We start from the raw sequence: 27,308 nt of genomic DNA, 5'->3' as shown, positions 1-27,308 counted from the left end.
CGCATCTCAAATTTGACATGCAAAAGGACATATAAATGGCCCCTCAAGGCCTCTCGAAAGTGCAGAGTGAAATTGCATTCAGTCAATAAAAACAGACAAATACTTACATTTTCTGCCTTTGATTGGTTAGGACAGTCTTAAAATCCTTCCTCAAACCTCTTAACATAGCCATCTCAGATTGCTTTTAACCAATGTATAAATTGTAGTAAAATAAAATATGAATGATGTCCTTGACTAAATTATGATTGGGTGGGCAAGACAGATGTTCAGGTGCCTAGAACCGGGCCTGCCCTCATGGGGTTAACATCTCCATCATAAACAGTAGACGATTATGGTAAGGGGCATGACATTTTCACCACACTTGAAGTATTTAGCCAATAACAATGCACTGGTTTAGCTGGCCAATAAGAGAACACTGGACTTTTATATGGAAGCTGTGTTTCATTTCAAAGGTTGTATCCTCACAAGGACTCATCCATTGAAGGTGGTCTACAGAGAGTCCTTAACCAGAATTAAATGAGACGTCCTTCATAGGACACACAAGCAGGAAAGGAAACAGGAGGTATCACGTTGCTATGCCAACATGTTCATGGCCGCCATTTTTTCCAAGTAAACTGACGTCAATGGAAAGAATGTGGGCTATCTGCAGCAGCAAAGATACACCTCAGGAATTTGGATGAAACATGTGAAAGAAGCACGCCTTCAGACAGTCCTACTAGAAATGAGACAGCCTCAATGACGTATGCAACCTTGGAATGTATATTGAAATTTGTACCTTAAAATATTTTTCAGAACTATTGCTAAAAATAAAAAATGTGTGTATTTGGATTTTTACTTGTAGACACAGCAGTATAATAAACCTGCCATTTTGTGTTTACATTAGGATTGTTAGGGACACCTGTTCAATTTCTCATTAATGCAATGGTTTAATGGTGTGGGGGATGTTTTCTTGGCACAGTTTAGGCCCCTTAGTGCCAATTGGGCATTGTTTAAATGCCACAACCTACCTGAGCATTGTTTCTGACCATATCCATCCCTTTATTGTACCCGTCACAGGTCGGAGCGGACCACAGATGTCGTGAGTCTCGCCCCTCCCTAGTTTCCACCTCGAGGAGGTCCCAAAAGCACCCCAATGACCAGACACACGAGAGAGTATGTATCAATTTAAAACAAACTTTATTAAATTACTTAAAGAAAGGGCAGGGGAAAGGGGACACTAAAACTATAACTCTCCAGCCCAGGGAGAACGGGATCTCCAGAGTCACCTAGACTCTCACGGGGACAGGGGGGTAAGTCGCTCTGCTTTCTCAGCTCGTGTCCGTCCATGACTTGCAGTGGGTATTCCTAACCAAGCTCTTCCTTTTTGTCCACAGCCGTTGCAGCCCAATTCCTCCACTCCTGGATGGAAAGACACACACAGGTAAGTATGAAGGCAAGTATGGGAGAGAACGGGTACCTGGGGTGGTTTAGTCCAACAGATACGTATCCTGCAATCGTATACAGAGACATCCAGTGAATCAGTGGGGTCAGCCTAGAAAACACACAGGAGAGTATTCGGCTGTTTAGGAGAGTACAAAGGGTCCAGCGTTCCATCTCCAGACGTCAGGGGGACTTCTACAAGTATAGAAGGTATTACTCGGAGTTCAAAACTTCAAACAATAACACAGGAGAACCAGATAAGTACACTGAACTCGTAGCGTGGATACTCAGATAAGTGTAATGGGGCAATGCACTGAACTCGTAGCTTGGATGCACAGGTAAGCATAAAGGGACAATGCATTGGTCTCGTAGCTTGGATGCACAGGCAAGTATAAAAGGGAAGTAACTTCAGCCTTACGGATACGACTCACCAACCCGGAGATGGCGGGGTACGACTTTAGTCTCCAGACCTTCAACCCCGAGAGAGAACGTAGTTTCACACACACTCAGCAGATCCTCCTTATTGGGACGGATTCCTGGTTGCCACACACTTAGACAGGGACTCCCAACGTATCGTGACACAGTCCCTCGTCGATGCAGAGCCCTTGGCTCGAAACTAAGGATTTGCAGCAACAAACAGAGCTTTATAAGCGATGACAATACTTCAGTGAGCAAATAAATACAAATACATCACCATTGGACTCGGCCCAAGGGAGCAGGTGGAAGTACAAGGCAGGTTGCTGCACATCGGGCCTCACACGGCCACAGGTAGGATCTCTCAGGCGGGTATCCCAGATTGAAGCACCGCACCAAGGATGTACTATATGAGTCGGCCTAACGCTTCCCTCTCCTCTCTTCCACAGCGTGACCAGAGATCTAGATAGGGGCGGGCATCTGAAACACTCACAGCGTGAATCACACACAATACAGCACGTCCACTTCTCCACACAGTAGATCCAATTTTAACGCCTTAGTACTTCACACAATACTCACAGCGAACTCCTCTTCTTACAGAGTTCACAACACCAGCGTTTGGAAGGGATGGGTTATAGTTCGCCGTCTGGTTATGTATAAGGGTAACAGCCATCCAACGACACCAGCTCTCTCTCTTTCATCCAGAGCTTCCTCTTCGGCCTAAGGGGCGAGTGCTGCCAACATTTACACACCACTGCATGCAAATCTTCAAGTGTAAACACAGCAATGACAAGACTCACCCACAGCAATCCACACACTCACGGTGACTTAAGGCCACATCGCCACAAGAGCGGGTTCGTTGATCCATGACAATTCCCTTATCCTTCCATGTTCCTTCAATGCTCTTTTATACTCTACCCCTTCCTTGATTCACCCAATCATCGATCGCCACGCTTATTTCCACACCTGGATGCAATGAAGCCAAATTCGGTTGCCCAGAGTAACCAGGTAGTAGTGGTGCATCACGGATTCTCGTCCGGGCGGAACCATTAGTTGCCACTTTTAGTTCTGCTCTTGAATCACCTCGTGACATACCCATCCTCTGATGGCTACTTACAGCAGGATAATGCACCATGTCACAAAGCTCGAATCAATTCAAATTGGTTTCTTGAACATGAACATGAGTTCACTGTATTAAAATGGCCCCCACAGTCACCAGGGGCCTCATTTATCAACATTGCGTAGAAAATGTTCTATATTTGTACCTACGAATGAAATTTAGAATGTGCCTAAGTACAAAAAAATTGGGATTTATCAAACGTGCGCACGTGCTTCGTACGCACATCAGTAAGTAATCCTTGATGATAAATCCCACTTGTTCTTAAGCACCATGCTCGTGCACGTTCATATGGCGCTTTTCCATTGCATAGTGCCCCACGGTTTGGTTTGGTTTGGGTCGGGTCAGCTTACTTTTGGGAGCTTTTCCATTGGGATCACTTCGTAGTACCCGATACTTTTTTTCGTACCACCTCGGTTGGGGTTCCAAGCGGCCCGAGCTGATACCAAACGTGACGCGTAAACACTGTAGTTCACTGATTGGTCTGAGAGAATCGTCATCGGCGCCGTCATCCTATTATGTAAAATATTAGCTTTAGCTTAAGCTTGCTGCTAGCTTGCGCTGTCTCGAGCAAACATGTTGTCATCTGTGCTCTGTTTTAAGTTTACAAACACCCTTTTAGCGATTAAAAACATCCACAGGTTGTGAATCAGGAACACATAAAAGTTTTTTCCAGACTTGCAGTTTGTGGCGGCACATTCGCGACGTGCACGTCAGTATTATTTATGCTTTAATCCAACTTCATTGAGGCTCAGCGGAGCGCCGTCGACAGACGCCACGAGTGTTTGAACAGAAACTGTTATGTGAGACAGAGGTAGTTATAAACGCGATGTGCAAAGTAAACTTCTATTTGTGGTGGCCAATTTTAATTTTGTGGCGGCACATTCGCGACGTGCACGTCAGTATTATTTATGCTTTAATGCAACTTCATTGAGGCTCAGCGGAGCCGTCGACTGACGCCACGGGTGTTTGAACAGAAACTGTCATGTGAGACAGAGGTATAGTGATAAACGCGATATGCAAACGTCTGTTTGTGGTGGTCAATTTTAATTTTGTGGCGGACTGATAAATAAATAAATGAATGGGAATGTACAACGACGCTCTCACTTGTATGATGTCACAGCAGGCAGCGCAAATATAACAACACGCCTATAATCCCTCCCACTGCGAAGTGATACTAAACTCAATGGAAAAGCTAACCAAGCCAAAGTGAGGTGAGCTGACCCGGCCCAAGCTAGGCTAGGCCGTGGGGTACTATGCAATGGAAAAGCACCAATAGTCATTTGCATTCCGAAACGCCTCCAATGAACCATATATGGTGACAACACCTCCCATTATATGTCACGTGGTTGTGCATTTTCCCTCATCGCAATAATGACAAAGAGAGCGTAAAAGAGGAATTTTACAGACACAGAAATTGAGTTACTGGTGGATGAGGTTAAATCCTAATAACACATCCAGTTTGATTTACTTAGTGCGGGAGGAATGACTAACAAAAAACAAATCTACATGGGAACATGTTACCAGTGAGTTTAATTCCGTTGAATATGAGGAGAGAACACTTCCAGAAATAAAAAAGTGGTTGACATTAAAATATCAGCAAAAAAACGCGTAACAGCACACCGACGTGAAACGAGTGCGTTTGATAAATGAGGCCCCTGATCTTAACCCAATAGAGCATCTTTGGGATGTGGTGGAACGGGAGCTTTGTGCCCTGGATGTGCATCCCACAAATTAATTATATTACTAATTAATATAAATATGTAAAATAGTAACAGTTATAATAAATAATAAAAAAATAACACATAGTCGAAAACATGCCTGATCCATATTTACTTAAGCCATAACTGTCATGTTTTTCAACTTAAGTCTCCTGATTTTATGAATATTAACATCACAATTCAGGTTACTGTTATTCTGTGTGTACATAGTATTATATAGCAGCAAAAATGTATAATAGTTGTGTAAATATATATCAAGGAGGGCAGACATATGATAGAAACATGTTTATCTGATTAGCAATGATAACAGGACCTGGGTGAATGTTTTCACGCAGATAATGACATGAAGTCATTTGCCAGACGTCCAAGTAGACCACTCCATTAATATCACTGAACATCTCCTTCATCACTGTGTTCAACTGCAATGCAAGCCAGTCGCTTTGAAAAATATTCTGGAACAACAAAAATCAGTAATGAATAATAAGCTTAAGCTAGCAACAAAATATACAGTAAAGAAGGCAATACATAAGGGGTGTAGTTCGTTATAGAGATGGAGACGTTTTATATTCCAGAGAACAACATGTTTTATTAGCCCTCGTGTGGAGAGCATGCATCACCCTAGTTACTTGTACACTTATACACAAACTTATTTAACCACTAGGGGGCACTGCAATACAGGATAAAGGCTATATTAACATAACTTCATTACATTCTTAACATACAGCCTGAAAATCCATCAAGGCTTAAAGAAATGCCTCATCTGAGAATAACACCACTGCCTGGCAGCATCTGGAGATCGGCATCATGGCAGCCTACCATCGGACTCCAGCCTTCCATCTGACTCCACCACATACAATTTGGGCTCAGAGACAGTGTTCCTAACAACTCTGACCTTGTTACATCCTCACTACTTGGGACTCTTGCAGTCGAAAGATTGGCTTGCTCCTTTTATCGAATAATGCTTTTTGAATTTGTCTTTTTTTGGAAAGTTGTGCCTTGACTTTCACAGTGCCCTTGCTAATGGGCATGTTGGTACGTTTTACCCTGGGGAGCAGTCTCTCCCTTACAAAAATAACTGTAGTTTTCTATTTTAAGTAATACTGCAGTTTTTGTTACATGTAGAAAAATGCAGGTTTTTTGACACAAAAAAAAACTTTGATTTGCAGTATATAATAACATATAGACCTGCAGTATTATAATAATACAACAGAAGTACTACTAAAATAGAACTGCGATACATTTAAAGTACTACTACAATATAATGGCAATGTGAAAGTAAAAGTCACCACAGTCACAACCCACCAGCCATGAGCATCAAACCAGCAACTATCCAATGTACACTGATTCAAAAACTGCTGCCAGAAGAAGCGATAATAAGTCATCTATGATTGTGAAAAGGCATTGGCTCTCGTGTGTCTCGTGACCGATTGCATGCATCATTACGTAAGCTAAAAATGTGAAGCGCTATTTGCTCTTGTGACCAATTACATCATGCTGGTTTATGTTTGAAAGAGATCTGACTGTGCACAGACAACAACGCCTCTTTTCTTTGTTGGATAACTCCTCCCCCTTGGTCGACTGCCAAATAACGCTCATCCCACTGTACAGTTTTAGATGCACATTTCACAAAAAGCAAGCACTCGTGGGGCAGTACAGACAAGAATGTGTGAGAGAGAACAGAGCTGATATGAAAGTGACATGATAGTCAAATATTTACATTCTCGAAATGTGAGCTTTATATTTAACCAATGCCAATGAGTAGCCTACTAAACACACACACCTGGAGCAGTACAAATCATCAATTTGTAAATTATGTAAATCTGTTTTTAATTTTCATTATTGAATTAGTTTATTATTAAGACAGAAAAACATCCCATAAGCAACAAATCTAGCAACTGTTTCTATCAACCTTAGCCTCAAATACACATTTTGTGTCGCCTGACCCAGCCAATGAGTGTAAGGTCCTGCATGTTAATGTCTCACTTTGTGTACTCTCAGCGCATATAGAGCTGAAGCGTAAATAAACTCTGCACATATAAAACAGCGCTTTCAAGAACCATTGAAAGCGCCATTGTCATTTGTTTAGTCAATTATATTGTTGATTGCACTTCTGTTTTAAAATGTAAACAATTCTTAAACAAAGCTTATTCACATTTCAGCTTTGTACAATCAGACCTGAATGTGCTGCTCAGCTCACTGTAGACGCCAAAAGAGACGTGGATTTCACCAGGAAAGCAAGACCTGGCACTTATGTGGAAGTACAGATGACACAAAATGTGTTCATTCAAACTAGTTAAATCTAGCTAGAAAGCCTCTAGGTTGGCAGCAGTATCTCAGACACTCAGACCCCACCCAATGATTAACATACAATTTGCATACAAGTTAACGTTGGAAATGAAAACAAAAATCATGAAATTAAAAAGAGCATAATATAAAAACTGAGCTTCACATTTTAATGTAATTTTTGTCACCATTGTTGCATGAGCCTTAGTAAAACAGCTTTATCTTTATCACGTTTGCCTTAAATGTTAATATTGGCAGTCATACCTTCAGATTGTAGTGTGAAAATTAGATGGCAAGTCATCAATTGCATATTCATTTTAAAAATGGAGATACAATTTTGTCTTTTCATTTTCAATTTTGTGCTTAATGAATCATTTAATTAATTGCAAAATATGTCTTCCATAGAACATAACAGAGGGCAAATTTACCATATTGTATCAACCTGTATGTTATCATAAACGTGGTAGAAAACTTTAATAAAGTGGGGATATAAATACAAGTTTGGGCAAATGTACCTTAAAGTCTCCAGTATTGCCAGACTTGATAATCACAGTAGTCGCTGGTGCTCGGCTCAGCAGTGCAAGAACAGCCTGACGAATTTTGGCCACTTCATGGATGTAAAATGTTAGTGGGTGAAAAACCAGATGGGCAAAAAATGTGATGACAATGACAGCATGAGCACCACCAGCTATTTCATCGATATCATTGCTGATATAATGCAGATCTGTAATTAACATTTTAGTGAATCTCAAGGGAACACCATGTGGCTTCCAGTGAACAATTATGTTGTTTTTTAATTCTACAGCCATTAGGGGTCCACCAGTGCGAGGAGTGTGGAGGTCCATTCGTTTTAACCCTAAATAAAGAATTCAAATAAACATTAGAATTATTGCTTTTTATTTCTTAAAATGGTTTGAAATACATGAATTGGCTAAATAGATTATACAAAACATAAAGCTGAATGGCATCTGTAAAAAATATTTCTCAGGACTTATATACATATGCTGAGACATATGTGGACCTAGTTTTAAGCAAGGTGGATTAGTTGTTATAGGGGCTATATAAACTTATATCAGTATTTACTCCTATAGTTTACACAGGTGATAAAGCGCAGTTTAAAGGGATAGTTCACCCAAAAAAATTCTGTCATCATTTTTTCAACCTCATGTTGTTTTAAGCCTGTATGAATTTATTTTTTCTGATGAACACAAAAGAAGATATTTTGAGGAATGATGGTAAGCACACAGCTGATTGTAACCTTTGACTTCCATCGTAGGAAAAACAAATATGATGGAATCGCTTACCAATGGGGTGCTTAACATTTATCAAAATGTCTTCTTTATATCATTTATCACAATACTTCCATAATATTTGTTTTCCTACTATGGAAGTCAATGGTTACAATCAGCTGTTTACCACCATTTATCAAAATATTGTATTTGTGTTTATCATTAAAAAAACTCAATACAGGTTTAGAACAACATGAGGATGAGAAAATGATGCTTTTGGTTTTTGGGTGAACTATCCCTTTAAGGTGATGTTGGATGACAATGAGCTTTAAATCACTGATCGGCTTAATGTAATGTTAATATTGGGGCAGCAACCTATATCATTTATCATTTATTCATTACATAATTTGTAGTGAATAATGTTATAAAAATGACTTGCCTGGCACATTTCTTTCTAAATACTCAAACCACTGCCTTGTGGTAGAGTCTCCAAACAGGTAAACAATCTTGTTTTTAAGACAATTTTCCATTTGTGAAGGATTGAATTCCTGAGTGTTACATACAAAAGACTTCCAGACATCTTTAAAATAAAACCCTGCAGGTACTGGTGTAGTCAAACCAGATCTGCATCTTTCTATTGTGCCTAAAAAAACAGCATATTTAATTTCAGGTGTATCGCAATTGAAAATTATTTGCTATAATATAACTGTACTTGTACCATTGCTTGTAGTGTTCTGAACAACATTTATGGTTTGTTTGTCTCCAGGAATACCAACATTTGTTAATTTTCTGTAGATGGTGAATGAATGAATGAATGAATGAACAAATGAATAAAATCCTTAATATGCTTTTCTAGAATTGTGGAACTTTCCCATTTACCTTGAAAAAAGTTCTTGTTCAAATTTATTTGATGGGTCTTTCAAAGCCCCTCTTTCATGATGCACCAATTTGTCACAGGTAAGTTGCTTTGGTCTCTCACACTGCCATACCGTTTCTGTTTTTACATCCTTATACTCACAGCAGCAGTTGCCTTTAGTCCAACTTCCATCTGAGCCCCATTTAAGATTACATTCTACTTTTTCTTTAATCCTGATTCCTTTTGGTCCTGACCCTTCAAAGTAACCATAATAAAGGCTACGTGGGAATGAGGAGTCCCTGTATTTTTTAATAATATGCACAACTTCGCTGGAGTGGACCAGTCTCACAGACACTTGTGCCTGACCTTCCCAGGGTAGCAGAAGATCAACAGTGTACGTCCCATTACGATGATCATCAACTTTCCCATAAACACTTGCCTTCAAGAAAAATGGAATAGATGTAATGTGGTCAACTAATATAGTCACATTTCTATCATAATAAACCTAAGGGGCATTATGAAGTTACTGTCAGCCAAGCACAAACTTTAAAATATTCACAACCCTTTTATCCCCTATGTACTCTTCCCAGAAAGCAATAGACTCTGGGGGCATATCCCCTCTGAAGTTGGCAGCTCAGCTGTACCTCCGATGCAGTTTTGCCACTATTTCGGTCTATTGCATTCTGGGTTTTAAGTATATCTTCAACAAAGTACTCAGAAACATATCTTTGAATTAAATTTTAAAAGTTTAGCTTGAAAAAAAATCTCTTTTTATGATCTCTAGCTGTGATAATACCAGCAGAGATCCCCCCTCCCCCCAGGGGGGATGCTTAGGGAAATTTGCGAATAAATTTCAAACGCTGCCCAGATATTTAAGCATACCTTTAATTTTGAGTTGAAAAGCTTTGCTTGGAAAAAATCGCCTCCATATGATTTCAAGTTCTTGTTGTGATCTCTAGCTGTGATAATAACATGAATATTTTCTCCAACTCTGTATGTTTTATTGAATCCTACAATAGAGAATGTTGTGTGAACTGGACTTGTGCTTAGCTTCAGTTCAGTGATTTCTTGATCTGGACTTGGCCAATCAAGAGCCTTCTGTAGTCTATCCCACTCTTCCTCATTGATTCCCATCATGCGTTTCATATGTGAATGAGGTCTGAGCCTCGAAGGCTGGAACTGTTGCATGTGACCATCATTCAGAAATATCCATATAATCTGAAAGCAAACCAAAATACCAGTCAAACCAAATTTAAATTCCAATGAGCCGGCCCATGACATATAGTTGGAAGAGGCGAATGTAAAAGATTTTTTCTTTTTAAATGAATACAACTGACCAAAATGAGAAACCCAACAATTTTGTTATGCCCCCATTTTTCATGAGCTGAACTTAAAGATCTACGAGTTTTTCTTTGTATACAAAAGGTCTGTTTCTCTCATATATTGTTCACAAATCTGCCTAAATCTGTGTTAGTGAGAACTTCTTTGCCGAGATAATCCATCCACCTCACAGGTGTGACAAATTAAGATGCTGTTTAGACAGTATGATTAATGCACAGGTGTGGCTGAGGCTGGCCACAATAAAATGCCACTCTAAAATGTGCAGTTTCACTCTATTGGGGTGTGAGGGGTTCAGGACTGGGGTGGTGGGTCTCTGGGGGTCCGAAAACCAGTCAGGAATATTGATTTGCAATTTTTCCAAAAAAGACACCTTAGATTTGCCAACACGCCCCAGTCTGGCCACGTGTTGTATATCTTGACCAGTGCATCATCCGTGCGTCTGCACTCTTTGTTAGGGCATCGCACATCCTGCTGTAAAGCTTCATCCAGCGACACAATGAGGGCCACACAGGGTTCTAAAGCTGGCATCACACCGAGTCCCACAGCATCCGGTGTGGACATATCTGCCAGCATGCGGGTAACATGGTCCGGCCGAAATGACAGCGCCGACTGAAAAGCTGCTGATACAACTTCAGTAAAATCTTTGCCGTGCGGAAGACGCTCATCCTTCACCCCTGGTACTGAGCGGCACAACAGATTGGTCGGTCCCATTAAAGCTGCCACCAATACAGTGTCGCACCCTTCCACGTATACTGTCAAACAGTGTGGGTGATCGGAAGCATTAGGCTGACCGGTACATTCCATCACCTCTGTGTGGCATTCCTTAGCTGCTGATGTGACAGATCCAGCCAACAGCGACTGTAGCTGTTGCACAGTAGTGGTTAGCTCGTCCATACGCTTGGCCAGCGTGGATGAGGATTTTCAGTTTTGGCTGTCTGCCGTCATCGCCATGGTTGCGTTCATGTTTAATCTCGCTCACAGAAGCATTGGCGGATCGGTCCCTCAGTGCCGGCGAGCAAACACTAGACAGACCCTGCTGGCGCAGCTCAACTGGCATAATGCTGCACTCCCTACATGGGTTAGACAAGGCTTCTTGTCACAGGTCGGAGCGGACCACCCCTAACGTGAGTCTCGCTCCTCCGTCAAGTTCCACCCCGAGGAGGTCCCAAAGCACCCCGATGACAAGACAGACAAGGAGATATAAAATTTAACCAGGTTTATTTATTTATTTAAAAAGAAAGGTTCTAAAAGGGCTGCCGTCGTCAGAGGAGAGGTTGGGGGAATTGGGCGCAGATGCCCGAACTTGTCCTCCAGGACTCGAGGGGGCAGGAGAGGGTATGTCCTTGGCTAGGCCTTGTGTATACAGGTAAGTGGTCCTGATTTCCTTTCGTCCTCACTTCACCAGGTACCATCAGGTGTCTTCCTTACAACCTTTGGCCCTGGACTCACAAGAGGGAAGTAACAGTTGAATATGCAAAGGTAAGTTCATCCAGAGAAACACACTCACTGAAGTTTTGCCCAAGGCTTACGGTTCATCCACTGGTCCTTCCATGTTTGTGACACAACAGGGATCCAAGGGAGGATGCGGATCGCTATCACCACTCCAATATGGGGCCAACCGATATGCAGCTGAGTACCTTGAACTTCAACAGTAGATAAGTAGATGTACGGGGCCTTTAACTTTATCAGCAGGCAGATATACAGAGCCTTTGACCTTGGGCGGCAGGAAGATGTATGGGCCCTTTAACCTGGGGCAACAGGTAAGTATGTATACGGGGCCTTTAACTTGAGCAGCAGGTAAGTATGTATCTGGGGCCTTTAACTTTGACAGCAGGCAGGTATACGTGGCCTTTAACGTGGGCAACGGGTAAGTATGTATACGGGGCCTTTAACATGGGCAGCAGGTAAGTATGTATATGGTAAGTTCATGCAGAGAAACACACTCACTGAAGTTTTGCCCAAGGCTTACGGTTCATCCACTGGTCCTTCCGTGTTTGTGACACAGCAGGGATCCAAGGGGGGATGCGGATTGCTATCACCACTCCAATATGGGGCCAACCGATATGCAGGTGAGTACCTTGAACTTCGACAGTAAATAAGTAGATATACGGGGCCTTTAACTGTATCAGCAGGCAGATATACAGAGCCTTTGACTTTGGACGACAGGAAGACGTATGGGGCCTTTAACCTGGGGCAACAGGTAAGTATGTATACGGGGCCTTTAACTTGAGCAGCAGGTAAGTATGTATCTGGGGCCTTTAACTTTGACAGCAAGCAGGTATACGTGGCCTTTAACGTGAGCAAAGGGTAAGTATGTATATGGGGCCTTTAACATGGGCAGCAAACAAGTATGTATATGGGGTCTTTAACGTGGGCAGCAGGTAAGTACATATACTGGGCCATTAATGTGGGCAGAAGGGAAGTATGTATACGGGGTCTTTAACGTGGGCAGCAAGAGGGTGTATGGGGCGAATACGGGGCCTTTAACTTCCACAACACACAGTGCATACACTGGACTTTGGCTTTAACATGCAAGGGGCTTCACAGATAATATTCAGGTAAGCTCCACTTACAACAGACTGGGGACACACTGGGCTTTAACTTTGGCAGGCAAATGGGATTTACAGGTGGGTATTCAGGTAAGCTTTAATTACAACAGGCTGGTGGCACACTGGGCTTTTGCTTGGGCGGGCAAAGAGGCTTCACACGTTAGTATTCAGGTAAGCTTTACTTCAACAGGAACAGGCTGGTGGCACACTGAGCTTTAGCTTGGGCAGGCAAAGAGGCTTCACAGGTAAGCTTTACTTACAACAGGCTGGTGGCACACTGGGCTTTCGCTTGGGCGGGCAAAGAGGCTTCACAGGTTAGTATTCAGGTAAGCTTTACTTACAACAGGCTGGTGGCACACTGGGCTTTAGCTTGGACAGGCAAAGAGGATTTAAAAGTGAGTATTCAGGTAAGCTCTACTTACAACGGCTGGTGGCACACTGAATCATCCAATTATAACGTTTCACTTGCACGCAGACTTAAGGGGGGCTCCCAGACACTTTCACTTTCCAACAGTCAGTGAAGACAGTCCAACGTCGATACGAGCCCTTGGCTCGGGACCTGTGGCTGGTAGCAGAGAACACCCACTTTACTCACGTTTATCAACTACACTATTTACGCAGCAGAACATACGACCTCTTTACACAGGCGTAGGAGGATGAAACCAGTCCTTTGATCATACACAGGTAAGAAACGCCCGTCCGATGCCACCACTTGACTCCTCATACACAGGGCTCTTTCCTCAGACTAGAATATGAATACTGACAACACTGAGGACAGCACAGCACAGCAATTCTCCACGTGTACTCACTTCAATAAAAAGCACCCACCGCACTCTTCACACTCACAGTGACTAAGGTCAGTATCACAACTTCAGCCTGGGTTCGGAGACCTGGAGTAGTAGGCGACAGGGGGCAGGAGAACAGCATGTGAAGGCGTAGGTGTCGCGATCCAATGACACTGCAGCATATATAGTTTCTCACTTATCTCCAAGTCGAGTCCAGCACAATATCCGTAGTTCTTCACCCAGCCAGTAATCCACATCAAATCGCCTCCTTCTTCATGCCCGTCTAACATGTCCATCTCAGCCAAACACTGAGAACAAAATGCCAACTCCATAATGTCCACTCCGATAAACGGCCCATTGATCGTAAGCACAGGTGCGTTGATAAAAGCCGCTGACACGGTAGAACGTCACTACGGAGGCGAACGTGAAAGCGTCGCACGAGGGAACCCAGGAAAACCGCGGGTACTTGATGCGAGAGGCCAAAGTGTTAGGCGAGGGAACCCTGGGAAACCAATAGGTACTCGCCATTGAAGAAATTGCCATAAAAAATCCAACACTGGCTTACCTGTCCGGCGACTCAGCCGAGGTGTCAGTAATTCTGACGTGCACCACACGAAGGAACCCTGGAAACCAATAGGTACTCACTGGTTGATGTAATTTCAATAAACAAACCCACGATAGTCCAGTGATATCCAAAGATAATCCACATATATTTAGGTGAATTCAGCCAATCTTGCAAACAGCTAAGTGGGAAGCAAATTGCCAAGCCCAAGTAAGCTGCACACACTCTGCACACCATAACGAAGTTCTTTGCGAAGTGAGAATGAAAAAGAGAAAGTTCATGATGTTGTGAAAAACTTTATATTAGGCGTCATGAGGTCATGAGATGACAACCAATCAATTAAGTTCTCGTAATCAATATTTCCACTCTGTTTTACGCCTCTGGTGGTCTGGAAGTATGAAATAGAAAAAGGCTTATGTATCGCAGGTAAGCGATAGCATGCAGGTTTTAATGGGGTTTGCATCAATATTTAAAGTTAGAATATAATAATCTACTTTTATACATACATCAAACAACAGAAAGCAGTGACCATGCACACGTCGACAATATTACGAGTAGCCTGCGTGTTAAAACATAATACCATTTGGCATCTGCATGTGTTAACATATCAGGGTGATTCTCTGAATTGGGTGCCCTTCAAGTCCCCCAAACTTACTTCAAAGATTTTTAATTAAAGGAAATCACAAAATGCATTTTAACGCAATCAATTAATAGAACCAGGTGCCTTTGCATTATAATGCAACAAAAAATGCTTTTATTTTATTTTAATTTATAGATATGGGTTGCCGAAGTAGTAGACAACAAGCATACTTGCATGTCCCCACTAACCATCATTACATTTTCATTGAATATCAAACAAATAAAAACTGCAATTAATGCAAAATAGTTACTGCTAATTTAATCATACGTGGGTTTACTTTAACTAAAATATACATATGTATATAAAAATGCATTAATTATATATGAAATTGCAATATTTATACACGTCCTCCAGTTTGTTTTCAACCCCGTCACGCCATACTATTTACCCCCCTATAAAAATAACGGATCAATCCCTGTGGCATCACACCCAGAAAGTGATATCACACAAGTCTCTTGAAGAACATGCTGCAAAGAAAGGCAAGTGTCAGAATCTTTTCTTACATTTATTTCATGTTTTTCACTGTCAGATTAAGATTGTCAGGCTCAACATTTCAACTCTGTTGTATTACTAAATGATAGTAAACAACGGTTTAAGAAAAATTGAATAATAGTTTTGCAAAACATTAAACTTGTATGATTTCCTAAATGCCATGTGATGCTACTGTCTTAGTTAAGTATGGAGTTACAGCTACTGTTAGCCAAAAACTTCAACCCTGTCACATTCAACCCCGTCACATTTTTATTATAACAGGGTTGAATCGTTGTGACGGGGTTGAATATTTGACACTTTTTAGTAGAGTACTCAATTGTAGACTTGATATATTGTGATGTGACCTGTTAGAAATAATCGATTATGGTATTTTATGTTCAATAAAAACAAATGGAAAGATCGATTGATGTTTGTGAGTGATAAATAATCCTTAATGCTTTTGATTTAATGTTAAATACTTACTAAAATGTTTGTTTGTTTTTGACAACTTTAATAAAATACAATTTTATTGAATGTGATATCATTAATTTTACAGGTAAGAAATCCATGCTATATTAAATAATGATCATAACTTCAATCCTGTTATCATTTTCAACCCCGTTATGCTGAGTTCAACCCTGTTATTTGATCATTTTATTAATATTTTGGTGATAAAACGACAAATTAGGTCAATGTTTGTTTTGCTGTATGCAGCATTTACAGGACAGTCTGAAAAAATATGAAAGCCTGATTAAATTCTAATGTTAATGCATATTTTGTGATAAGATATGAAGACCAATGTTAGATACAGTTTTCATGACCTGATTTGGTATTCAAATGGTGAGTATTAAAAAAAAATTCTACATGCAATAAATGATATCAAACAAGGGACATCTCATTGAAAAGCTTCAAGAATTTACTTGAAAATCTTTTTAAATCATATTTAAACAGGGTCCAAGTCCAAGTGGAAAAAAACACTCAATATTGATTAGAATTTCTATGCCTGAGGTGGGAAAATGTATTTTCTTAAAGGTTTGACTAATCCACTATCACATGAAATGATCAAAAATATAACTATTTAAGGTATATATTTAAAAAAAAGTATGACCCAAAAGGCACCCAATTCAGAGAATCACCCATCAATGAATGCTTGCAGAAAAATGTTAAATCCGGAATCACGTATAATTTTGAATACCGACGTTGTTTTAAAGCACGACTAAGATAAAATAATAGATATTTAATAATTAAACTTACCAGACAGGACAATGTAAAAATAAATAACAGTACTAGAAAACTGCTTTGATGTCCGAACCTGTGAACTGATAATAGACACTGTTAGGTAGAGCCCATTCTCATGAATTGCGTATAAATAGCACGCCTTTTGAAAACTCGTGCAATACATACGCCAAAGTCCAATTTTGCGTGCATATGATACGCCAGTCTTTCCAACTCACTTAATACCTTTACGCATCTTTTTGTTAGAACCACTTTCTGTTACATAAAATGACATCCTAACCCAAATCTAACCCCAACTCCAAGCCCGTTTAAAAAAATGACAAAAAAAGGAGACACCTATACATTAAATTACATAATAACCCAAATCTAACCACAATACCCATGCAACAAGTTTAAAAAAAAGAAGGAAAAAAAACGAGAAACCAATACATAAATGGCACGAAAAGATGCGCGGTATTAAGTGGACGAAAACGACTTGCGTTTGCACGCAGAATCAGACTTTGGCGAGTTTTTTGCATGGCTTTTCAAAAGGTGTGCTATTTATTCGCAATTCCAAAAATGTACATACGTTTCCCATAAAATATTTACCTAAAGAAGAAGTTGTGGATGAAAAGGACATGGTTAACTGCGGTTCTTCCTGTTCTGTTATGCTGCATCATAGCTAAACCGGCCATAGAGTCAGTTGCGGAAACAGAATGCAGATGGGTGGACCTCAGATACCTTGGACAGTGCATAAGCACGATTGAATCCATCTCCACTTCCCATAAGGCATGCATTCATATTACACTTTTTGCAAACAATGTTTGTCCATTTTAGACAAAACAAAGAAAAAAAATACACACTCCTGTGCTGAGGGAATTAAGAAAATAGCTTTTTTATGATGAGCACGCGTATGTCATTATGCGATTGTTCTGTAAAGAAAAAAAAAACAGGAACAAATCGTCTTTCCTCTGCACAATGGAGTCTTATGTTAGATTTGTGGCTAATTATTTTAAGACCCTTTGAGTGAATTTTAGCATGCAAGACCCTTTGAGTGCATTTTAGCATGCAAGTGTACCATGAATGCATGCTACTAATTTTAAATAACACTTTAGTAGATTAGATTAGATTAGATTAGATTAGATTAGATTAGATTAGATTAGATTAGATTAGATTAACTTTATTGTAATTACAATACAAGGCAACGAAATGCAGTTAAAGTCTAACCAGAAGCTAAGTGAACCGTGTTGTATACATTTTTGGAGTTGTACAAATAAACATGAAATCACATTGTTAGTAAGCATACAATACAGTGGCACAAATAAGTGAAGATTTCTGAAGGTTTATTATATATTATAATAATATTTATAATATATGAATGTAGTAATTATTAATAATAATAATAATAATAATAATAATAATAATAATAATAATAATAATAATATAAATATAATTATAGAATTTAATCTATAATCATTCAGCACTCATAATTAACCCTATAATGTTTTCCAATTATTTAGTTGTAGTGACAAGTATCACTACAACTGTATTTCGCTAGCTGCATGGGCGTAAGAAAGTTGGGGCTGCAGATGGGGTTTATGTAAATAGTCTCTGCGTGCATCCTCAAATCTCAAAGTCAAACATGGCAAAAAAGCAAGGCAAACGAAGCAATTGTGTTATTTGCATCAGGTCAATGCAAATAGCCTAACACAAGTCGACGAGTTTGACCTTAACTTTTGCAAATGAAGTGAAGAAGATGTGTATGCAGTGCCGTTTCTAGCCATTTTGACGCCCAAACCGAAACCCCTATTGGTGCCCCCCACCTCCAAAACAAGATAATAAATTTTTACAAGCAATATTTCATACAAAAACACAAATCTTGTAAAAGTTATGTGATTATCTTACACTCAAATCTTAAACGCATTTAATTCATCAAAGCAGTTTAACAAAATGTATTTTTCATTGGCTATTAAAGTTTTATAAGGAAAAAAATAATTGTATCCTTTTTACAGAACCAATTTTTAAATTGACATTTGAACGCTTTGATCTAATGGTGGTTTGATCTAATGGGGTAAGTTGTCACATTTTTCACAATGTCTAACATTTACTGAGCACCATACATTATATGGTATAAATATCATACCAAATGAAAGAAGGAAGTCTTAGGCACATATGTTGTATTCATTACATTTTCATATCTTATCTCATTACGGAGTTGTAGACGGGATTAGTTTTACAGGGGGACCTCTGAGAAAATCGTGTTTCTTAGAGGTCCTCTGTGTTTTTAATCCCGTCCGAATCAGCCATGTCTGTGTTTTTCTCTGACGACCACCGTAAAAAAATCCAGAGCAATTTACCTACTGTTTTTCGCCGAACTCAGAGGTCCTCTCAGAAACTTAATCCCGTCCGGATGCAAATGTCTGTGTTTGCCCGCATTATCTTTTGAAAACGCGGTTCATTTCGTGTTTTGGCCAACGTGATCTAAGGTCTTACTAACGCGTTTATATTGTACTTCTTGAGTCCCATTTATTTAGATATGGATGTTTATTTTCCATTTGGCGAAATAAAATAATTAAATCAAGACGAGCTGAATATCAAACATTGTTAAGACAATTTTGTTAAACTCCGGAATGGTAATGTTAATTAATAAAGATAATGAAATTGTTATTAATCATTATTTCTTGATTTCTTTGAGTGTATTATAAGCAGCCCGTTATATAAAACATCCTACTTTAGTAGGATTTGTATAAGTTCTTTTGATTTGTTAAAATTAAATTAATAAATTACATGTTCTGTAATAATTTTACATTTAAAACTAAATATTAAACATTACAAACAAGAGTATCCAGAGCACGTGATCTTCTGTAACGCCCAAATGCATGAAACAGACACTCCCATCTCTGGAATAGCCTGCATCATTTTAATCCCCTCCGAATCGGTACATAAAATCACAGAAACCCAAACGTCGTCCGAATAGTGCTTAATGTTCACTTGTGACAATTTGCCTCATCAGCGGGTAAATTAAGATTATCTAAAAAGAAGAGCACTACTTAACTGTGATTATTTATTTAAATTTTTAAATTCAAACCAGAACTGGAAATATTAACTCTATGGCTTTTCACACTGCGCTTAAAGGGAGACTCCACTTTTTAAAAAAATATGCTGATTTTCTAAGTCCCCTAGAGTATAATTGAGTTTTACTGTTTTGGAATCCATTCAGCCGATCTTCGGGTCTGGCGATACCACTTTTAGCATATCTTAACATAATCCATTGAATCTGATTAGACCATAAGCATCGTGCTCAAAAATGACAAAAGAGTTTCGATATTTTTCCTATTTAAAACTTGACTCTTCTGTACATTGTGTACTACTGATGGAAAATTAAAAGTTGCGATTTTCTAGGCCGATATGGCTAGAAATTATACTCTCATTCCAGTATAATCAAGGACTTTGCTGCCGTAACATGGCTGCAGCAGGCCCAATGATATTACGCAGTGCCCAAAAATAGTTCCCTCCTAAAGAAAGCTACCAAGGGGACTATTTTCAGGCGCTGCGTAATATCATTGCGCCTGCTGCACAAATATCGAAACACTGGTCATTTTTGAGTGCGATGTTAAGGATCTAATCAGATTCAATGTATTATGCTAAGCTATGCTAAAAGTGGTACCGCCAGACCTGGAGATTGACTAAATGGATTCCAAAACGGTAAAAGCAAATGTTTAACTCTAGGGGAGCTGGAAAATAAGCCTAAGTGGAGTATACATTTAACTCTGGGTTATCTTCGTTCTAAACCATGTTTTTAACTCTAGGTTAAGGATCGTTTCACACTTGTAATTTAGAAGCGAAATTATCCCTATGAAACCCTGCTTGTAGCCTAATTTAGAAGCGGGGGTTATCCCTAAAATTACTCCATGGGTTTTGAAACCCTGCTAGTCCTGCTTTGAGGGGTTGTACTCGCATTGCAGTGCCAAATGCATGCAGTGTATATCGAAGCAGGGTTTCATAACACCCCCCTTTTAACAGGGTTAAAATGTTATGACCCCAATTAAACACAGCTGATGCAGCTAATCAAGGTGTTCAGGGTTGCTTGATAATTACAGATAGGGGTAGGGTTTCAGACACCTGACCCAGGGTTTAGGAATGCACAGTGAAACGTCAGATTATGACTACCCGGGTTTAACCCCTGGTGAATCGTGAAACAGATAACCCAGGATATACCCGGGGTTAACTTTCCAGTGTGAAAAGCATGTGATGACTTGCCCCAATATCATTACGGCAACTTGCCCCAAACTGACATGTGTGCTAATGTTGGCTAAATCTCAGGGTTAGCTCAACATATCAAAAGACATGTTACTGTCCCCTCTATTTTATGCAAAATAATAGTTTTTAACATTCATACCTAACAAAGTTGTATTGTATAAAATATAAAGTGCAGATTTTTTTACTTTTAAGCAAAAATTTGAAAATTGTGCTAACGTCAGATTAGATTTTGACCACATGTGAACACAAAGTTGACTATAGAATAAGTCACACAAAGTGGCTATGTCACACAAAGTGGCTATTTTTGAGATAAAACCTGTAGTGTTGGAGTTATGAACAGTGTGACAACTTACACATGTGACAACTTACCCCGCTCTCCCCTATAATTGAGTGTTCATTTGGAATAAATAAAGCTACATTTGTTTACATAGTATGCAGCTCTTCAAATGTATTTCAAAACATGATGTGGCACTTGGGTCAAAAATATTTGCCAACAAGGGGTTAAAATGTGTTGTGTTCTCTTATTACGTTGCTAATTGATAAATGCCCACTAGAGGGAGTAATTGTATTAGATATGAATAGGCAGGCAAGAATTTTTTTGTGCATGCTGAGAATGTAGCCTAATGAAAAAGGTATTATATAATGAAATAGTATTGTTTGCTGAATTTAATGCATTTAGGATTTGAGTGTTACATGGTCACATGATGTTTACATGATTTGTGTTTTTGTGTATGAAATAATGTATGTAAAATGGTATATCTTATTTGGGGAGGTGCCAATAGGGGTTTCGCCTAGGGCATCAATATGGAAACAGCCCTGATCATATTAATTATAATAATAAAATAATGAACAATAGGTAAAATATTACCTTGTGCCCCAAGTTCCCCCAATCGACCCCTACACTCAAACCCGTTTAAATACACTTTTCAACCCGTAATTGGGTCAAATATAAAAAATGTTGGGTTAACTGTAACCCAGCTGCGGGATCGTCCTTATTCACCCTTGACAGTGTTCAGTTGTGATGTCATGCAACATTCGTTACATCCAGGATGGACTGGAGGAACACCCCTCCCTTTTCCTGGTGCTCGTCTTCATCTGACTCTTTATCATTTATTTTTGTGCTCTATATTTTTCCTTTTCCCCAAGATTGACCAAAAGAGGTCTCTTTTACTGTTACTGTAAGCCCATACAGGTTAATTGAACTTAAAAAAATTATGGAAACTCGTTGCCCTAAAAAAGTTGATTTTGCCTGGTTGAAATAACAATTAATTTTAATGTTTTAATTTCTTCCAATATTCCTGCACTCTTAACCCAGATTAGATGACATTACTAGAAATGTGTGAGGAAACCTGTTGCATATAACTTTAGTTTTTATCACTTTATATTACTTTTGATGTTATAAATGGTATTATAACAAAAATTAATGACTGACTTTAAGTCAATCATTGAATAAACGTGATTCTCCACAGAAACACACAAAAAATGTATTTTGAGATACATTGTAAGTACAGTGGAGAGAAATACAATAAAATGTTTTGAACAGGGTTCATGTACGGAAACACTGATCTTATCAGTTCTTATCAGTTTTTAATTTGTGAAAAAGCAGAAAATAATCAAAATAGTCAGGCGCAAAGGATTATGGGTATTCCTCACAACATGAACTAATAATTTTAAGTTCATTTTACTTGAATGTTTTAGTTTAATAGATTTTGTAAGGTTAACAGTTAAATCAACTAAACTTTTTAAGCTTTGGCTTCAAAACAGAAAATATTAATGATTTTTCCTTGATTGTTTGAGTAAAGACAATTTCTGGGTTAACAGTGATAATCACACGATTAAAAGAACCTGAGTGTGTTTTCTAGATGGGAATCAGCTGTGATTTATTCACATAACTTTAATCCGATTTTTTTATTAGCAATGGAATAAAATAAAAGGGATACATTTGCATTCCAATTGATATAAACAGCTGTTCACTTTGACTTTAGTACAAGGTGTTATCTGTTCTGACAAACAGTGTGAAAGCATTTGTAAATCTATTGTTTTGGTCTTGGTTGAGTTTATGTGTAAGCATTTTATATCTGTGTTAACTGTATGCATTCTGTATTAAACCAACAAGAAATTAAATATGTAAATTGTAAAACTTACACAGATGGATGTTGTGCTAAAATATTGAAAAAAAAACTCACCTGACAATTGTAAAAGACAATAATGATAGTGTAAAAGAAAGAAAAGAATGTAAGTAGAAAAGAGAGGGAAATAGAGAAGAAAAGAGAAGAGATGAGATGAGAAGTGCAAACAGATTGAATTAAAAGCCCACAAAAATAAATGACAAAAACATACAAAAATGTATTGTCCTCAATATTTAATAACAAAGATAATAACAAATGAGATTTCATTTATAGCTGTTCAGATTGGTCCAGCTGATCCATCAGTTAAAACCAGCTGACCCATACTGCATATTTGATTTGTTTGCTTTGTTTGTGGTTTGAGTGCTGCTCACTGGTTGATGGTTGATGTTGTTAAAATATTAATTATGAAAAAACTGCTGAACCACCAGCTTAAACCAACTACAGCTCTGGCTTTTAGAATAAAATTTATTACACTAAAAAAAATATTCATTCAATTTACTCAATTTTTTAAGGTAAGTGGTCGCAATCAATTGAATTAAGCTACATTTAAACAAACATAAATAAATAAATAGAAATACAAAACAAAACAAAAAATGTTTTTGTTTAAATGTAGCTTAAATAAATTGATTGCGACCACTTACTATTTTTTTTTAATTCATTACTACTATTAATTGTTCACTATTTGTTAATAGATCCACGTTTCCTCATGTGAATGTTGTTTTTCTGACTTTGTAAACTGGCCATAGAGTTTGGTTTGGAGGTCACATTTTGAGTATGTGTTGCATACTTGACAGGCATGTCTCAGTTTCAATTTTTTACTTTCACTTTCATTTTTACTTTATTTTTACATTTTGATTTTCTAGTTTTATTTCTACTTTGTGACTTCTTGCTTGTAAAAGGTGCTATATAAATAAAATTTACTTATTTTTTTACCATTCTTTTACAATGCAGACGTTGAATTTATTTTTCCCTCTTTTCGTTATTTCTTGTTCATTGAGTAAATAGTAGCTACTCCTGTCCTTGTTATTTACACTAATATAAAAATTTGCGATATCCTGTATTATGACTAGGCATTTCTATCATCTCCTTTGGCCGTAACGGATTACTTTATAATAAGTAATATATATATTTTTTACAATACAATTGCTTACATTGGGTATAGATAGAAAATTTATATAATTCACTCCTCCCCTTACTGCACCAGCCTGTGAGGTAATTTGTGTTGCACTGAAAGATGAGTTGTGTCTGTAGCCACACTTAATGTGATAACATCTTGCTGGACCTTTATGAGAAATAAATACTATAATAACAGTAAAGGTAATGTGTCAATTAAAATTGACTGTGTTTTATAAATGACTATGTTCACACACGAGTATTAATATTATAATAGTATTAATTATTCCAGTTAGCTTACGTTTAAGCTTTCAGTAATTATCTGACTTTTTATAATATCATAAACAATGTTGTAAAAAATCTATTTTGAAAGTGATTAGTCGGAAAATCATTCTAAATATGTGGTTTTGAAATAAGTGTTTGTTACCAACCTACTGGAGAAAAAGCGCATTTGCAATATAATTATAAAGATTTTTTTCTCAGGGTGTTGTTTTTATGAGAAGGAAGATGGGTGTCAGAATACAGACAAAAGAATAAAAATGAGCAGCTATTTACAGTCAGTTACGTTTGTATTACAAAAGAAACAATCCATTGACATAATCATTCACAACTGGAAGTGTAAATCGGCCATAGTTTGCATAATTGACCAATCTGCAGACCTATAGGATAGGGAGCTCAATATTAAAGATGCTTTATGACTTTAGGTATTAAAAGTAAAAAATGTCGCTGTTGTGTAACTAATAGATCTGCAGGTTTTAAGAATTTATTCATAACACAAACACACAAAAGAGGCGCAGTACTGTGATAAACGTTTTCGCCACTAATGAAATGAAAGTTACGTGCCGTTTTTAAAGTGAAAGTGTGAAAGGTAAACAGAGGTTTGCAACGAACGTTTTCCCCTACATACGGTACTAGTGCCAGTGTGCCACCATATTGACAGATTATACACGCTATGTTTGTTTTTAATACGCAGGCCATCTTACAGATACTAAAATAGTGTTATAAGCGCTCAGTGGCGTCATGCACCAATTTTTAAGGGACACAGTGTGCACAGTTCACAGACATTTGTGCAACTGGGTAGCAGCAAATATAGAGCGTTCACAGTCTTTTCCTTGGCAATCTAAAAATCTGAGCCCCATGTGCTCATGTGAAAACTATCAAATAATTATGTTAAATAACTTTTATGTCAAACACTAATATCAATTCATTCAATCAGATTAATAACATATTGGCAACAATTTACTTCTGAAATGCCATTTTTGTTTTTACGCGCGCTCTGTTGTTTAATGGTAAACGGACTGCATTATTTTATATAGCGCTTTAAACAGACCTATGGCCATCCAAAGCGCTTTACAATTTTTGCCTCACATTCACCCATTCACTCACTCACTCACTCATACACCGACGGCGGTGTCAGCCATGCAAGGCGCCATCCAGCTCGTCGGGAGCAGCTGGGGTTAGGTGTCTTGCTCATGGACGCAATTAATTCACTTATTATTCTTGGGGAAATTTTTCTTACATAAAAACAGATTTCAGAGAACAATTCCAAGGTTTCTTATATTTCATAAGGAATTGTGTAATTATTTCTCGTCATTAAAATTAATGAAGAAAAAATCTGCCATGAATCTATGTTATCTGGTAGAAACCCTTAATCTTACAGAAAACCCCTAGTGTCTTATTTTTATTTATTATTTATTTATTTTGTTTTATTTTTTGTCATGTGTCCTTTTATTTAATGTTTACATTTTTGTACCATGCTTGATGCTTGTCTGCTATGTAGAAAATTATTTGTTTTGTACAAAGCCTTTTTGGTTGTAAAATTGACTTTGTTAAATAAAGTTTTGGAAAAAAAAGTCTTGCTCATGGACACCTCGACACTTCGTCAGGTGGAGCCGGGGAGTGAACCACCAACCTTCCGATTTGTAGACAATCTACATGAACCACTGAGCCACTGCCGCCCCAAAAACTTGATGACTTGTTTAAGTCTGCATTAATGCATTTGCACAACAACTGCGTTATGTTATAAAATTAATATAAAATTAATATGTTTTTAATCCATAAAGTATACAAACAATGAAAATTACATAAGCAAAAGTCACGTGATTGATTTTAATGTTCAACGCTGCAAAGCAATAATACTGTAATCTACACTTATTGTTTCTTTTCAACTTTTCATTTTTATTGCAAATATAAAACTAAAAAATATGTTTATATAAAATTATTACAGGAACGCATTGTTGCACTAAACTTTACCTCATATGAAGTAAGTTCCAAGTACCAAGATGAAGAAATCTACTAACCTAGTCTAGGCTGTCATGTTGAACCGTAACATTTACACAGCGGAGATTAACTGTACATTTTCTGTAGCCTACTGGGGTTTAGAAATGTTGTGAGGGTTTCAGAGAACGACTTAAATCTTAAGATAGCAAAATGCTTGTTTGTTTTTAAATAATTGGTCAAACCCTTTTAACGTCAAGAACATGAACTGGTGAAATAACTTAAAGTAACTAAACACATAGGGGCGGTTTCCCGGACAGGGATTAGACTTGTCCTAGACTAAAATAAATGTAAGAGCTGTCCAAACTCAAAACAACTTGTACTGACATATCTTAAAATACATCAGCGCCCTTTGTTGTGCCTAAAGATGCACACAAGTAATGTTTTTAGTAAGGCGTGTTTGTTAAAACTAGTTTTATTTCCTAATTACACTAAGGCCTAGTCCTGGTTTAAGGTAATCCCTGTCCGGGAAACCACCCCATAGTAACTTATCATAAATAAGTTAGCTCTTTGTCCCCAAAATGCAAGATAAACTAATTTGAGTAAATAATGTAATGCAAATCCAATAAAATTAAATAAACAGTTAACAATAAACCAAGTGTTAACTATAAAAAAACAACATAAACTTTTGAACAAAGTAAATATGAACACAAATGTGTCTAACTTTTGTTAACTTTTGTTTGATTGTATTTTTTTAATCTGATGAATAGTTTGATATAAACTTTTTTAAACATTTATAGTCATTTTGACTAATGCTGGTAAAAATATGTAATGTAAATATAAATGTATTATAAAGTTAATCTGTGCAAGCAGAATAAAATCTTTGCCTTTTCCGTATTTACTTATTTTAAAGTTTATAAGAAGTTTGAACTGAAGCAGTGTACCAATGAAACCCACCAGAGTTTAGACTCCACCTCTCTCAGGTCT

The 27,308-nt window shown here is 38.0% G+C and overlaps 1 protein-coding gene across 1 annotated transcript; it reads right to left on the bottom strand.

Annotated features, from left to right (window-relative positions):
- Window positions 1–4,684: 4,684 nt before the first annotated feature.
- LOC129425409 (NXPE family member 3-like) lies at window positions 4,685–10,345 on the bottom strand. The gene is made up of 6 exons (XM_055181334.2): window positions 9,922–10,345; window positions 9,063–9,478; window positions 8,902–8,972; window positions 8,623–8,826; window positions 7,470–7,810; window positions 4,685–5,123 (listed from the first exon to the last, which is right to left on the bottom strand). Exons 1-6 carry the CDS (start codon window positions 10,318–10,320, stop codon window positions 4,926–4,928), a joined length of 1,629 nt encoding a protein of 542 aa, XP_055037309.2. The 5' UTR covers window positions 10,321–10,345; the 3' UTR covers window positions 4,685–4,925.
- Between the last annotated feature and the right edge of the window lie 16,963 nt (window positions 10,346–27,308).

The sequence above is a fragment of the Misgurnus anguillicaudatus genome, chromosome 25, assembly GCF_027580225.2.
Source record: "Misgurnus anguillicaudatus chromosome 25, ASM2758022v2, whole genome shotgun sequence".
Lineage (NCBI taxonomy): Eukaryota > Metazoa > Chordata > Actinopteri > Cypriniformes > Cobitidae > Misgurnus > Misgurnus anguillicaudatus.
Note: the sequence above shows the minus strand (reverse complement) of the source record. Positions and strands in the feature narration are given on the sequence as shown.

What these genes read in the sequence shown, in the direction of transcription:
- LOC129425409 (XM_055181334.2), bottom strand. Translation starts at nt 10,320, where the DNA reads ATGTCATGGGCCGGCTCATTGGAATTTAAATTTGGTTTGACTGGTATT. An exon ending in TTTAGAAAGAAATGTGCCAG is followed by an intron (nt 7,811 to 8,622) that starts GCAAGTCATTTT and finishes TTCTTTATTTAG; the next exon opens with GGTTAAAACGAATGGACCTC. An exon ending in GCAATACTGGAGACTTTAAG is followed by an intron (nt 5,124 to 7,469) that starts GTACATTTGCCC and finishes TTGTTGTTCCAG; the next exon opens with AATATTTTTCAAAGCGACTG.